This window comes from Haliaeetus leucocephalus, unplaced genomic scaffold, assembly GCF_000737465.1.
Source record: "Haliaeetus leucocephalus isolate CR32 unplaced genomic scaffold, Haliaeetus_leucocephalus-4.0 Scaffold184, whole genome shotgun sequence".
Taxonomy (NCBI): domain Eukaryota; kingdom Metazoa; phylum Chordata; class Aves; order Accipitriformes; family Accipitridae; genus Haliaeetus; species Haliaeetus leucocephalus.
This window is the reverse complement of record NW_010972620.1, coordinates 5,322,385-5,336,430: the sequence shown is the minus strand read 5'-3', so window position 1 is coordinate 5,336,430 and position 14,046 is coordinate 5,322,385. Positions and strand designations below refer to the sequence as shown.

Below are 14,046 nucleotides of genomic sequence, written 5' to 3'. Positions count from 1 at the left end.
TTCCCGGTTGTAACTCAAAGCCTATGCATATTCACACACGCACGCAAAATAAAAAGATGCAGAAGCATTCCTCCAGTCTGCCCTCTGAAAAGTTCTGTCGACCTGTTTCACTCACCAAAATCAAAACAGAACCCCACAAAAACAACTGAAATGACAACAAGAAAACATTAGGAAAGCAACATCTGTTTTGCATTCTTGGCATCAAGTCTGCCCTTGCAACACAGGGTCTGACACAGATGTACAGGGTTATGACACCACTGAGTACCGCTTGATTTAAAATGGTGTAACTGAGAGCAGAATCAGGGCGCTGAGTTCTTACGGCGCTGTGCAAAACTGTGGCTCTTGATCTCCTTTGCAGATGTGGGACTCAAACCGCACTGAAGTTTTAGGCATCTTTCCACTGATTGATGCGGACTGTAGAGCAAGTCACATTCCTCTACCAACAATTTAGAATTTGTTATTGACTGTGTACTTTTTCATCGTGTGTGTGTGTGTTGTTGTCTGTAAAATCACATTGCTCTGTCACTTCCCAATAGACTTTGTTGCGTGTAGCTGTGTTCAGAGAACCTTTCAAATGATGTTACATAGTTGAGCTCTTCAGTTTTTAAGGAAAATAAAATAGTAGCAAGGAGGGAGAAATTTAAAGGCACTCAGAAGAAAGGCAAAAATAGCTCCGACTGAATTGAAAAGAATCGATGATTAGGGAAATTTGGGAAGCCAGAGTTGCCAAGAGAGCAACTCTCTCACCAGAGGCAGCATTATTACCTGAGATGACACAAAGCGAGCAATTCTCTCCCTGCTTGATTGCCCATCTGTAGTTGTAGCAGAGTCAAAATTAGCTCAACTCATACCTGGCATAACTTCACTGCCTCCAGTCGAGCTGTGTCAGATGCAGTGACATGCTTGCAGTGTTTTCACCGACCGCTAGATGTCTGTGTGTGCTCTATAAAGTTCTTGAGGGGATGATGCCCCTGGTAAACACGAGAGACAAAACTGGAACACAAGCTGTGGGGAAGCATATTAGTTTGTGTTTAAAAGTGTAACATCATTACTTTAATTAAGCCTGTGTTTAAAGCAATTTGTGCTGTCTAAAACTAAACTCCTGCCTTTCTAATTTGAGGCAAATACGGAAAAGATGCTTTTCCTGGTCCACATCTGTTTAAGACAAAGTGTTTCCTTTATGTCCATGTGAAGGACTGAAGTGTATCTTATTGTTCTGAAAGTTCTGGAGGAAGTTGCTGAGATGTAAAATAGGTTCATCTTATTTCTGTTCTGAAACAATGAAAAACCAAAATATAAAACATCTGCTCTGTAAGTGAATTGGTAAGAGCTCGCTCTTTAATTCTGCCCTGTATAGCCCAAACCACAATACTGCTGGAGCCATATTTTCACATGTACAATGCATCAGCATATCTGGGTGCACAGAGGAAGGCTGTGCATCAACTTTCAAGTTTATTATATCTTTATAAAAAAAACAAACACAAAAACAACAACAAAACAACCAAAAAAGAACCCTGGAAGAGTAGATCTGGGTACAGAAATCTATTTCACAATTCTGTTTATCAGGCAGTCTGCCAGCTGACCAGGGTAGCTGCACCTGTGACCAGCTTTTCTGCAGAGATCTCCCAAGAAAAATGCAAAAGTAATCAGCACATGTTTGCCTTTCATTTATCTCTGTCATCCGGGAATAAGATACAGATAGTATCAGGAGCAATGAAAGGTACATTCTGATATTATTTTCAAGTTTTTTTGTCTAGACAGAGAGGAGCAACCACTTGTATCTCTGTGGAACACATACAGCCCCCCTCCACACTCGCATCCTCGGCTGAAGGCCAGAGGGGGATAGTAGGCTGTCTATATTAAAAAAAAAAAAAAAAAAAAAAAGTTTAAAACCACCACCTACTCATCAGGTGACTGGAGACTGTGGTTGTAAAATGTGCTGCAGGCAGAAGTTCTGAAAAATCCCAGAAAGTGTTGAAAACATCTCTAAACAAGGTATTTTTCTCCTGCACCTTTCTTGCTAAAGGTCCCAATTGCTGCCAAGAAAACTAGTGAGAATGTTAGCTGCCAAATAAAAAATTTATGACAGTGTTTGGCAAAGGATTGTATCACTGCTTGTTTTATACATTTCCACAAGGCTCTTGAAGGACTGTTGGACACATACGGCTCACTGATCACTGTGCTTTATCTGTTCTTTAATATATTAAAAATGCAAGCTCCAATAAAGTATGATTTAAACAATACATATTTTTTCTTTTAATAGCCTCCTATAAGTGCTTGCTATGGTGAGAATATAATTTCTAAACAACATTCCATATATAAAAATTGTTTTAAAAGCCCTTTACCTGACAAAGTTACTTGTTATTTGAGTCACTTTCATAGTAAAAATACATGAATTTTTCAATTAAAAATGTATTGCTTTTGCAATTGTGCTTGTTATATGTTGGAGTCTGGGCCAATAAACCGCCTGTTAAAACATAAAGAGGTCCATTCAGTCAAAGTTGTGCCTGCCATTTATGTTTCAAAAACCGAGAAAATAATATGTTGGAATTGCATTGCTCACCAATATCAATTAGGTTTTCGGCTGTATCGTTAAATTAATGTTGGGGGAGAAAATTGTTCCGGTGGATTTAGTGGAAAAAATATATTTTTGAATACAGAGTTAGCACACTGACAATAATAATTAAGCTGGCCGATGCTGAAGCAACACCCTTAAAAATATTTTCCCCATCTGAAGGAACAAAATTGTCTGTCTCTGTCTTTTCAAACCAGTTACCATATTAGGCTTCCAGCTGATAGTTAGTGCTGTTTAACACAGATCTTGTCATTCGGAAATCTCAAAGCCTGACCGGTTTACTTTTTCTCATTACCATGTGCCGCTGGAGGTGGCAGGTTTGGAGCGTGGAACTGTACCTCCCTGCACCATGGTGTAAGGAGGCAAAGAGCCTCCTCTTCTCTCTGGTGGCCAGGAGCTGGTGGGACACAGTCCTGGCGTGCTGTCCCCTTCGAAGGGGACCACCGGAGCGACACCACCCTCTGCGCTAGCCCAAAGCTGCCCCAGGGCCGCGCGGCTCGGCACCGTGCTTGCATCTTCACGGCACAGCGAATATTCGAGAGCAACCGACAGCACTACAAATGCTCTACGCCTAGTATGTGCTTGTGTATTTCATGGTATTTGATATAAAGTACTCAAGACAGACCAGCATTAAGAGGATTATTTCAGACAGCATTAGGAGTTAATTTACAGAAGATTAGCTCTAAATCGGGCAGATATCATAAGCAAATTAGCATCAGTTGTAAGAGATTCAGAATCAAAATCTGTAGTGGTTTTTAGTTTCTCCCTGTGTGTACTTAGTGGATGAGTAGTATCTTTATTAGTTTCCCACACTAAGGTGTTGCATCTCAGATAGTGAAGAACAGGTACGCTTTTTTCCTACGTGCACGTTATTTATTATGATGCTGTTTATTGGCAGTGAAACTGCTTAACTCCAGATACCCTTCCTCTGCTGAATATTTTGTATTTCATGCCATTTCTTCATTGAGTAATGTTTTGTTTGGCCCTAGAAATGATGTCTCCATGGTGTGTTGTAATATTTTTAAATAGGTAATATGCAGCTTTACTTCAGAGTGACATACTTAATCCTTTTTTTTTCTGTTAAAATGACTCACATTTTAATGCCAACTCATAAAAATGAAGGAGTGTATAAAATGCTACATACTAGGGTGAAGATTACAGCTACTTAAAAATAGCTTCCTTAATATTTAAGCTTGTAAATTATAAATTTGTTTTATTTCCTCGGGAGTGATGGTTAATTTGTATTAAAAAGCAGATTCAGTTCTTCAATCAGTTTTCCAGACGTATTTTTCTGGCGGCAGACAGACAGGCAAAAGCACCTATCCAGTCCCTTCTCGGTATCGCGGTTTCAGAAACGCTTGCCCAATTAGTGGAGAAGATGATGAAATGGATTGGGCCACGATATTAAAGCCTGTGCCCTGAGTTGTCCTTGGGATTCTGAAAGTTTTGAAGTCTACAGATGGGATTCCCATCTTTGGAGAAATTTGTATTCTGCTCTCCAACAGATAATAAATTGCTTAGTCTTCAGCGTGCTCCTGAACATTTGTTTTTTTAACTGGGGAGGGAAGTCTGGGCAGTGTTTTACAGTTTTTTTCTTTCTTGATGGACCAAATTCCTCTTGACAAGGTTGGCCTGAGGTCATGAATGTCTGTGTTCAGTGAAAGAGGAATCTTCGCTCCTTCTGTGAGATCATGAAAACTACACCCACTCTAAGCCAGGTTGGGCTTGCAGGTCCCTCTGGTTGCAAGATCTGCAAGTGCTCTTGCACTTTGACTTGTGTCCTGTAGTTTTACAGAATGCATGGAGGCTCGGTGTGGTTATTAAACCGAGGTGTCTGAGGTCATAACAAAGTAGAGGCATTTCTGCTCCCCTAATAGAAATACTGTAACATGCTGAAAAGAAAACATTTTAATAGTGGCAAGTATCTCCTGTCAACTAATTTGATAGTTCTCTATCAGGTAAACCATTTGTGAATACATCGATTCTTTTTATTTTTCACTGTTCTGTCTTCACTATTCCCAGGTTTTCTCTGAACCAGTTGGGCAAAAATTGATTTTTATTTGTTCCACTGGCCTTGTGGAAAATTAGCTTATGAACTGGTTTTTATAGGAAGACTCAAAGCACAGAACAGGTTGAAAAATAAGCCTATAGCAGTCAAAATTGTTGTCTGAAATGTCTTCAGACTGGAAGGCTGAATTTATTGCTCAAAACAAGTACTAGCATTGTGGAGGTGTGCAGTCCTGCTCATTATCACTGGAAAAGGGGGAACCAAAAAGCACAGTAAAAAATTAAATTTTAATAATGCTAGTGATATTTTCTAAATCCTTCTTGACAGAAGGATTCTCATTATTTTTATCTGTCTCAGAGTAGGCTCTTTTAATGCCATCTCGCAAATGGCCTTAGCCATGATTGTTTTCCTTTCTTTTATAGCATTTGAAAAAAATGAATATATACCAAAAAAAATTCTATTCTATCATTCAAGAAGTGCCATGAAATGGTAACATTTTGGATAGCACATCTTCAGGAACAATTGCTGCAGATGCCTTCAGGTTTTTACAAAAGAGGTCAACATTGTTAAGACAATTGTAGAAAATTTGCCATACAAAAAGACGCCCAGTCAAATATGGTGTGATAAGGAGAAAATAATGCAAGGAAAGTATTTGTGTCCAGTCTCCAGCTCCATCACACCTAAAAGCTGTAGATTAGTCATTCATTAAAGAGAGGCAGGGCAAAAGATGTTAACTTTCTTTCATCTGTTTAAGATATATATTTTAGTGGATTCTAAGGATTATGAAAGTTGATAAAATGCAGACTTTAGACATCTTTTTTCTCTTTAAATTGCACAGAATGTAAATTTAACTATATTTATCATAAAAGCCAATGTGCGATCATGTATGTTCTTGTCATTTTATAGCTTGCATACATTTCTTCTTCTGGAGAAATAATTGCTTTAGCTTTGAGTGCTGACGAGGGGGTTGGGGCTTTCTTCTCCTATTAACTGTTTGGGGACCAGGGCTTCATGCAACCGATGTGCTGAAGAATGCCATTACGCTGACAGCTGGGCTATCCACCCTCCCTCGGAGCTCTTACTAAAGCGCTCGTAATGTTTGCTAAGGCCTATGGTTCTTAGTCATGCTCAGGTGACTAAATGTGTGATTTGTTCTTCTTGATACTTCAGTACCCTGAGAAAGGCTGGCTGGGGAGTAATACAACCTTGACTCCTTCCACTTGCAGTTGCCACTGCGCACGTGATCTTCATTTAGACTTGCCAAAGAGATCTGGTGTTGCCGCTGCTTTGCATGAAATGAATTAATCCCCCTCCGGTTTTGGTTGGTGAGTTTCCGTGGCCCTGGAAGCCACCCGCTGTTCCTCCTAATGACAGTAATAATCTATTTGGTTCCTTCTGTGGAAGGAGTGGACATGGAGACAGGAGAAAGCTGAAATTGCATCACAACTTTGCAGAGGAATGTTCACTGTCAGGGTCTCTCATCAGCAGAAGGATACTTTTCATCCTTCAGAAATGCCTTCCCGTGTGTTTCAAAAATAAGCAATGAATAAAATCTGAGCTAGTAGATGTACAGTACCCTTCCCTTCTGCCTTTTTATCTTCGGTCCCACATCCATGAGGCCCTCTTTCAGGCTTTCCCTGTTCTCACAGTTTGCTTGCTGAAGTCTGCATACACTTGTCTTCCAATCACTCCTGTAGATATCTCTCCTTCCTAGCCCCCACCTCACTCCCCCCAGACTCCAGTGATCGCTTGGGTCCTATTTGCACCTCCTGAGACTGCCAGCTCCTTGAGACGGGACTCATGCAAGCTATGATAATCCTGATGGCTACCAAATAACACTATACTCCGGTGCTGTCCATATGGTTTTGCTACATTTGGAATGTATTGTAAGATTTCAATTATGAATTAGATATCTCAGTAAGTATTTTAATTATCAGATATCATTAAAATAATTTTGAATTTTAATCTTAATGGTAAGATTGTAAGAAGATGACACAGCAAGGTAAAAAACATAGTTCCTTGAGGCAAGGAAGCCCACTGCATTTCAGGAGACATTCATCCCAGAGAGGGATGTCTCTCCAATCTCTCACTCCTCCAGAAAAACTGTCAAAGGAGTATGTTTGATTCTGGTTGGAATTTCATGTGCAAATATGGGATCCATTAAAGGGAGATGATGAATCAAGGTATTTACTGACTAATTATTGATGGACATCATCTGCTTTGCTGGTGAGTTTCATCTTTGCAATATTTGTGATTAATGGGAGATCACACACACTTTACGATATAATAATACCTTTCCTGTATGGTTTTGCCTTCAGAGCTAGCAAGCTTTCTTGCTTGGGCCTCATGTTCAAGCTTTTAGGGATATTCATCCCTACTTAATCTGTAGGCACCTAACCTAGCCAGCTAACTTAACTAACTAGTTCTCCTGGGATGCATATATGGCCAAGAAAAAGAGAAAGCAGTTCAGAGCAGCACTCTAGCTTATATACACAGGGAGCTGAGAGAGATTAGCTAGATATAATTTAGATGTGTTTAAAGTTGGATAGTGTGACTACCTCCTTGCACCTGTTATTACATGACTCATTCTTTCATTCAGGGCCCAGGTGGAAGCACATTGATGTGGTTTGAGTGTAATATTATAACTAGAGATTGGTATCCATGTTATTACAAGTATACAGCCCCAGTCCTTAAGGCTGAACTTTAAAGTTAGAGAACATAGCACTGCACAGCTCCTCAGCCCTATCAACAATATCTTAGGCACCCTGTCTGGCCTGTCTCTTTCAAAACCCCCTGCTAGTCAGCTAGAAAAATGCCATCATTTTTTTTATTCTCCATTCCTCCGTTTTTGAGGCTTTAATTTCATTATCTGCTCAGTTTTCAGCACTTTTTAATGGATTTTCCCAAGGTCTTACACATAAGAAACTAGAGCCCTGTCCCTAGAGGAAGAAGAGGCTCCTTTGGGAAGGAATTTAGAAAACATGAAATAGGCTCCTGCTGGGAATGGCCTGTCTCCAGATTGGAGGTGGAGCCCAGGCAGCGCGGCCTTTTTGGCGTGAAGTCAGTCATGGGGGGTCCCATCCCCTCTCCACCACCCCCCAAAGCCTTTTCACCTTTAAGTATACAATGTCAGTTACAACATAATCGGTTCTTCTGGCTTGAGAACAAAAAGAATGTGAACTTAAATTTCAGAGTTTGGGGTAGGGGAGAGGAAAAACAACTTGAGGATTTTCCAAATTCTTCACTTTTTCCAAGGTCAAGTAGAAGAGGGCCAAGGAGTTGTATGCAACTCGTGCAGATATTTTTTCACTGGTATTTCTGTTTGCTAATTTCAGTTGTTAATGATGAAAAATGTCTCAAGTCAGATACTTCCAACCAGCTGTAATTTTGCTAGGTCTCTCCTACTCTTTTATTTCGGTAGGTTGTCATGTCTTTATGTTTTGCCACAGCCTGTCTAGTTCTTTTCAGTTGCTTTTATTTAAGAAAAGCATTCTTAAACCTAAAGATGGGAAAGATGAACAGTTACTTGAACAGCCCCCAGATATCCTGAACTTAGAGATTTATCATTATGTATCTAAGGCTTTGCTTTACCATTCATAACATTTTATTCCCCTGTGTGGGCTCTAGTGCTTCCATTTGAAAACTCCTGATATATTGTAACAAGAATGTCCTTATATATAGTAATAATAGTGTCTGTCCAGAAGGTATCTGCGTATAGCTCTATTACTTTAAATTCAGATTTAGTTTTGCCTGGTATGTATTTGCCTATGTGACTAGACCTATGCTTCATGTTTGTTTGAATCTGCTGATTTGCACATGAATATTGGGCACTTAAAAATCACTTACCGCTGATTTACATGCACCAATTTTCTTGTATGTTAGCAAAAACTGCCGATCACAAATAAAAGGGCACCCAAAAATGCAATAGCTAAGTATTCAAAGTGATCATTTAAAATGTAGTCTTGTAGACAGAGAACAAGCCTTTCTGCCCAGTAAACTGATAGGAATCACTTCTAGTTAAATCTTAAATACATGTATTACAGTGAAACACTGTTGGACAGTGCTCCGTCATCAATCAGTCTGTGTTCTTGAGGACACTATTTTTTGAGATGCTTTCTTTAAGAATAAAGCCCTGTGTTGTAATGAATGTGTGCCAACTGATCCCCCAAGCCATTTGTATTTTTTTTATTTGTATCAGTGTCAGGGTTGAGCTTCTGTAAGAAATTTTTGCAGTATTTTATTTGTAGTCTTCATTATTTCAAGTTAAGGACACAAAACTCTTTATGCACCCAGAGTCTGCACTGGTTCGTTTATATCCCGTATTTTGTTAACATTTTACCGGGATTGCTAATTTTCATGACAATTGTAATTGTACCATCAGTGCTTAATGGCAAGGCATCATTATTCAATGCTGGTCAATCAGGCACTAAGACATGTGCAAGACATCAGGCTGAACCCATATAGATGTCGTGCACTCCCCTGCTAATGAATGCAGTTTTGTAAAAAGGTTTAAACACGGTTGGCATCCTTAATGTAAGGTTTGCAAAAGCTTATTCGGGAACTGCTTTGTGTTTATACGGAGCAGATCTAAACATGTCACAAACAGAGTTAGACCCATTGTGTGCATGCGTGTGTGAAGCTACAGAGAGGAGCAAATCGTTTTGGGTTTTGAAGTGTGGAAAGGCAGCACAATTTCTGCCGTGGCAGGAGCGGGGGGAACTGATTTGCCAGGGACATCAGTGTTTGGTAATGGATGGGGGACTTGTTCTCCCAAGCAGTGGTCACCATGTGCATCAAAGAGGTGATCCCCGAAAGCGGACGGTGTCATTCGTCAGCTCACAAATTTGGCACTGGCTGGCGGGAGCCTCCAGCGCACCCATGGTTGGATGTTAGGCACTGTGACCAGAAGCCAGGATGGAGGGTCAGGCATTTAGAAAGGAGAAGCAGATGGAAACTCAACAGGAGTGGGATGCACTTTCTGCGTTGTTAGTCCAGCGTGCTCGTCCAATGCGTCGGTTAATGTTACCGTCACATCTGCTTTAGTTACTGTTTCTATGTGGTTTTGCACCCAAATGTTTTGGGCTGCTGTCCATGATAAACTAGATGGAACTTGGTTTAAAAGCACAGATTTTTCGTCTCTTCTAACTCAAAGTAGAATGAGCCCTTGTGCTCCTAGAGTTTCGAGTATGAAAGGAACAGTAGACATTGGCTGTTAACGAGCTCCAGTGCGCCGGGCTCCAGCAGAACTTGGTGTGAATTCAGTGCCTAAGCTGCATCGACTAAATGGTTAATTCATCTCATATCAACAGCACTATGATTCATAATGTAAACTTGAGGAATCCTTGATGTTTCAGTCACACATTCCTCTTAATTTGGCCATGCATTCTTTTAAAGCTACAGTGTGCTAACTTAATAAAATGCAGCATGCAAATGCACAAGTTTTTGCCTTCAGGCATTTTAGCCATGGATGTTTCAATGGGTGTCTTCTTTCAAGTATATATTCTTTCTTAAATTATTTACCCTGTAAACATGCTTTGCATTTTCAAAGAAGAATCTGGGCTTCCTCATTCACCAGATTTCGTTGAATTTAAGGTGCAATAGAGATAAAAGCCTATCATCGGCTTCTTGCAAGCATGTTAGCCTTTGGGATTTTTTTGTAGTGAATGTTAGGCCCCATTTTCTTCTCCTTTGGTATTATTGCTCCCTCCCCCACTTAAATTCCTTGATGCTTTGCCTAGAGCAATACCCACTGGCAGTGTCTGGCTGTGACAGTACTATAGGCTTCCCTACAGATGGGTCCTGCCAATGCCAACCATTGTTCTACCACTGTGAGCTGGCTTGAGTGGCTTGGATCACTCAAAACCCCTTTTCGTCTTGATTTTTTCTTTATTCTGAAGGGTCGCCCTTGCCTGTTGACTTTGAGATCTGAAATGTGCTGACATCCAGAACTTGTGTTCTCTGTCTGAGCAGCAGCTCCCAGACTCAGACTTCAACACGCAGCGCTTGCTAAGCCCTCCTCAGGACTGTCCTGCTGCTACCAGGAAGGCTCTGTCCTTCTCCTCTTAGCCCCATTCTTCTGGCAGTTTGCAGTTAGTTTAATTTTACTTGCTCACTTGAAAGTAAAACAGTAAAACTCGATGTTACTCTTTTTTTAAAGATATAAAATTAATCTTTAACTGTGGGCTTGAATATTAAAAGTATATAATGCTTCAGTGTAGGAGTCTGTTGATAACATCCATCCTATTTCATGATTAATTTGTTCCTTTTAATATGATATTCTTTTGCTGCACTGTGCAGACTAATTCAGATTCCTAGAAATTGAACTTTGATATGTATTTCCTAGATTCACACTGCAAGTGAACCTTCAATTAGCAGATACAGGTGGCAGCATGCCTCGCTCAGTGTTCTCTTGACAAGGATTTGAGAGACGTGGACACTGATTAAATAATCTTGCAGTCGGGTGTGTACTGACAGAGTATTAAAAATAAAGCATTTGGAGGATTTGATGCTTTTTTAAATTTTTCTTTAATTTTAAGTCTCAGACGATGAAATGCTTTTTCAGTGGGCCAGAGATAGGAGGAGTTGATTTAAACACTCAGTATGTTATGTATGCCTTTGCCTAACTATGTGTTAGATTAAGCGAGTTTCACTCACAGTTAATCCTTTGTAAATTAGCATTATGGATGCCTTGGGGCCCACATCCCACAAATAAAATGGTTGTCAAGCCAGCTGCACTGTGTATTACTTAAGGCTGAATGTTTTAAGAGTTTTCATGCTTTTAATCTATTTCACTGCTGAGTTTCAATTTTGCTGAGTGTCTTTTCAGGAGTGATGAGGGTGAGTGAGTAAATATATATTCTGGTTTTCATGCATTTGCCTGGGCAAATCATTTGTTATCAGGTGTTTCGCAGAGAATGTCACACTCCGCCACAAAAGAGAAGCTTGTAAGTTCAGGTGTTAAACTGAAGTGCAAACCAACAAGAACCAAAAGCCCTTAATTAGCTTTATTTTGTTAGCCTGCTACACTTTTTTTTTAGGGGGAAAAAAAAAAGAGTGAGAAACATCCCTCCCTCCTCCTCATCCTTTTGGCAGAGTAAATATTGCCTGTTAAGTTTGAATTAGCTGTCATCGCAAAAGAATTAATGCTGTGGTTGAGCCTTTCTAGTGAGGAAGGGAAAAATAAACGAGACAGATCTTAGTTCAGCTTTAAGTGATAAATGAGGACAAAGCAGCCCATTCATCTCCTGCTAGGAAAGTGGACACAAACACTAAAGCAGTTTTGCGGAAGACGTGTCAGCAAATGTGATCATTTTGTAACCTGTCAGGAGGATAGAGAGCTAGTCCTTTTAGAGTGTCACAGGGGAGGGTGTCTGTCTGATGTGACAGTTTTCATCCATCCATTTACTGCTTTTTCTTTAGGTGGGGGGTAAGCAAGGAGAGAGCTGGAGTTGGTTAAAACTGCATTTTTCTTTACACTTTCCAATATAATTTATATGTATATCCACCCGCATTCAGATGAAAAACATTTACCAAGGAAAACTCCCCTCTGCTCTCTAGAGTTTCTTCTCTCTTTCACTGTGTGAAATATGCTCATTTTAACACATTACATTCCCTGCCTTCAAGTTGGAGCCTTGTACTTGGTTTGATGTTTCACAAAACACAGTTTTACCTTTTCTTCCTGTTGTTTGGTTGGTGAAGGCTTTGTTTTGTTTTGTTTTGTTTTGCAGAAGCATGAGAAAAAATAAAAATAAATATAACTTAGGGTGCTTTTGTTGTATTTAGTTGTTGGGGTTTTTTTGCTGTACATCTCCAGTTTTGGTGATATGCTTCTTGTACAAATACGTTTTGCAAAAGTTCCTGTTTCATGAAGAGCCTATGAAAATTTTCTGCCTCCTCTGTGAGAATGGACAAACAAACGCTGAATTCTTACAAACCAGAATCCTCCCGTAAAATGCCTCAAATTCTACTGTTTGTTGATTTATTAATTTTAATTGACCTATTAATTTCAAGCAAAATCTGAAGCGATGTGGTGTCTGATTTTAGAAGCAGGGATTTCTCCCAACAAATGATTGAACAATATTAGGACTTTCTACCTCTGGCATCTTTTTATTATTACTAATTTCCATTTTTTTTATACTACATAGAAAATGTAACATTTGCCTATTACCATAAGTAAAGGTATGCTACAGAGACAGGAGATGCTTTTACAACATGAGCTTCACAGTTTGACACTTGCTTCTTTATATCATCCTTTTCTTCAAAACTAATCTTTTATACTTTTCCCTTGGTATTTTAGTACAAGTAAGTATCTCATTGACATGTGTTTCCTTGAAATCTTGTACCTTAATAGTAAAAATCCCTTGAAAATTAATAAATTGTTTCCGTTCAGATTAAAAAAAGCTGTGAAGATTTCAGAATGGCTTTAAAAAATATAATGGTATTTACTATTACAAACCACACTGCTTGGATTGCATCGACGACAAAGGACTGGTTATTTCATTTGTTCTTAGAAGGTTCATAAATTGTAACATGATGTATTTCAGTTATTCTAATATGTATATAAGTGTATGAATAATTAAGAAAAGTCCAATTCTTTCCTGAATGCAAAAGTTGGATTTGATAGCTAAATAAAGAAATGTTTGGAAGCACTGGAAATTGAAAGAAGTAAAAACCAATCAAGATAACTCAGAATGGTATAGGAAAACCTAAATTTGTGGGCATATGTCTTTTCTCCAAGATATTTATCTGTGTGGTTCTTTTTACGATTTTTATATATATTCTGCTATTTTGTTTTATTCACTGTTTTTTTTGTCTCTTCTACTTTTTTTCAGGATCATCCAAAACCGGATTTTGATCGTTGTTCTGGCAGTCATCATCGTCTTCACCACCGTGATGGCTATTTTTTTTTCTGTCAAGGGACGCTGATATCTTTGTTCTTCACTAAACAGCAACAAACTGCTTGTTCTGAGTAATTAAGACAAAGTGGTCACATGAATCATTCTCTTGCACTGACAGAGTCTCCCTCTCTTTTCCACTCTTCAACTCAGGTGCAAGTGGTGTAAAGTATTTTGTATTATTGATGGCATAGTTGATGGCATGTGAGGTTGATTATTTTTTCTTACATTTTTTTGTCTTTATCTGAGTGTTTTCAGAATCTTAGTATTTGCTGGGGTGAGGGCTTGTTCCGGTATAAAAAGACTTAACGTGTGTTGAATTCTACCCCAGACAATTAGCCTGTAAGTTGCCGGAGTTTAGCCAGGGAAGAGGGGTCTTTGCACTTTTCTTGTGCTATGTGGGGTGTATGAATATCAAACAGTATCTGACCTTCTCTGATAGAGAATATAAGTAAAGCAGAGACCAAATGATGTAGAAAGTGAACCTGTCTCCTGTGACTAACTCCTGATCATGAATTATCGTAATAGACATAACCTGGTCAAGAACGGTAGTTTTAAAGAGAGAGCAA

The 14,046-nt window shown here is 39.3% G+C and overlaps 1 protein-coding gene across 2 annotated transcripts in view; it reads left to right on the top strand.

Moving 5' to 3' along the window:
- VTI1A (vesicle transport through interaction with t-SNAREs 1A) overlaps nucleotides 1-14,046 on the top strand; it is a 276,166-nt gene that overhangs the window by 261,634 nt on the left and 486 nt on the right. For both annotated transcript variants that reach the window (XM_010564734.1, XM_010564733.1), the window contains one exon: nucleotides 13,415-14,046. This exon is cut by the window's right edge and continues 486 nt beyond it. In XM_010564734.1, coding sequence (XP_010563036.1) covers nucleotides 13,415-13,508 — 94 coding nt within the window. In that variant the 3' untranslated portion in view covers nucleotides 13,509-14,046. The remainder of the gene's footprint in view (nucleotides 1-13,414) is intronic.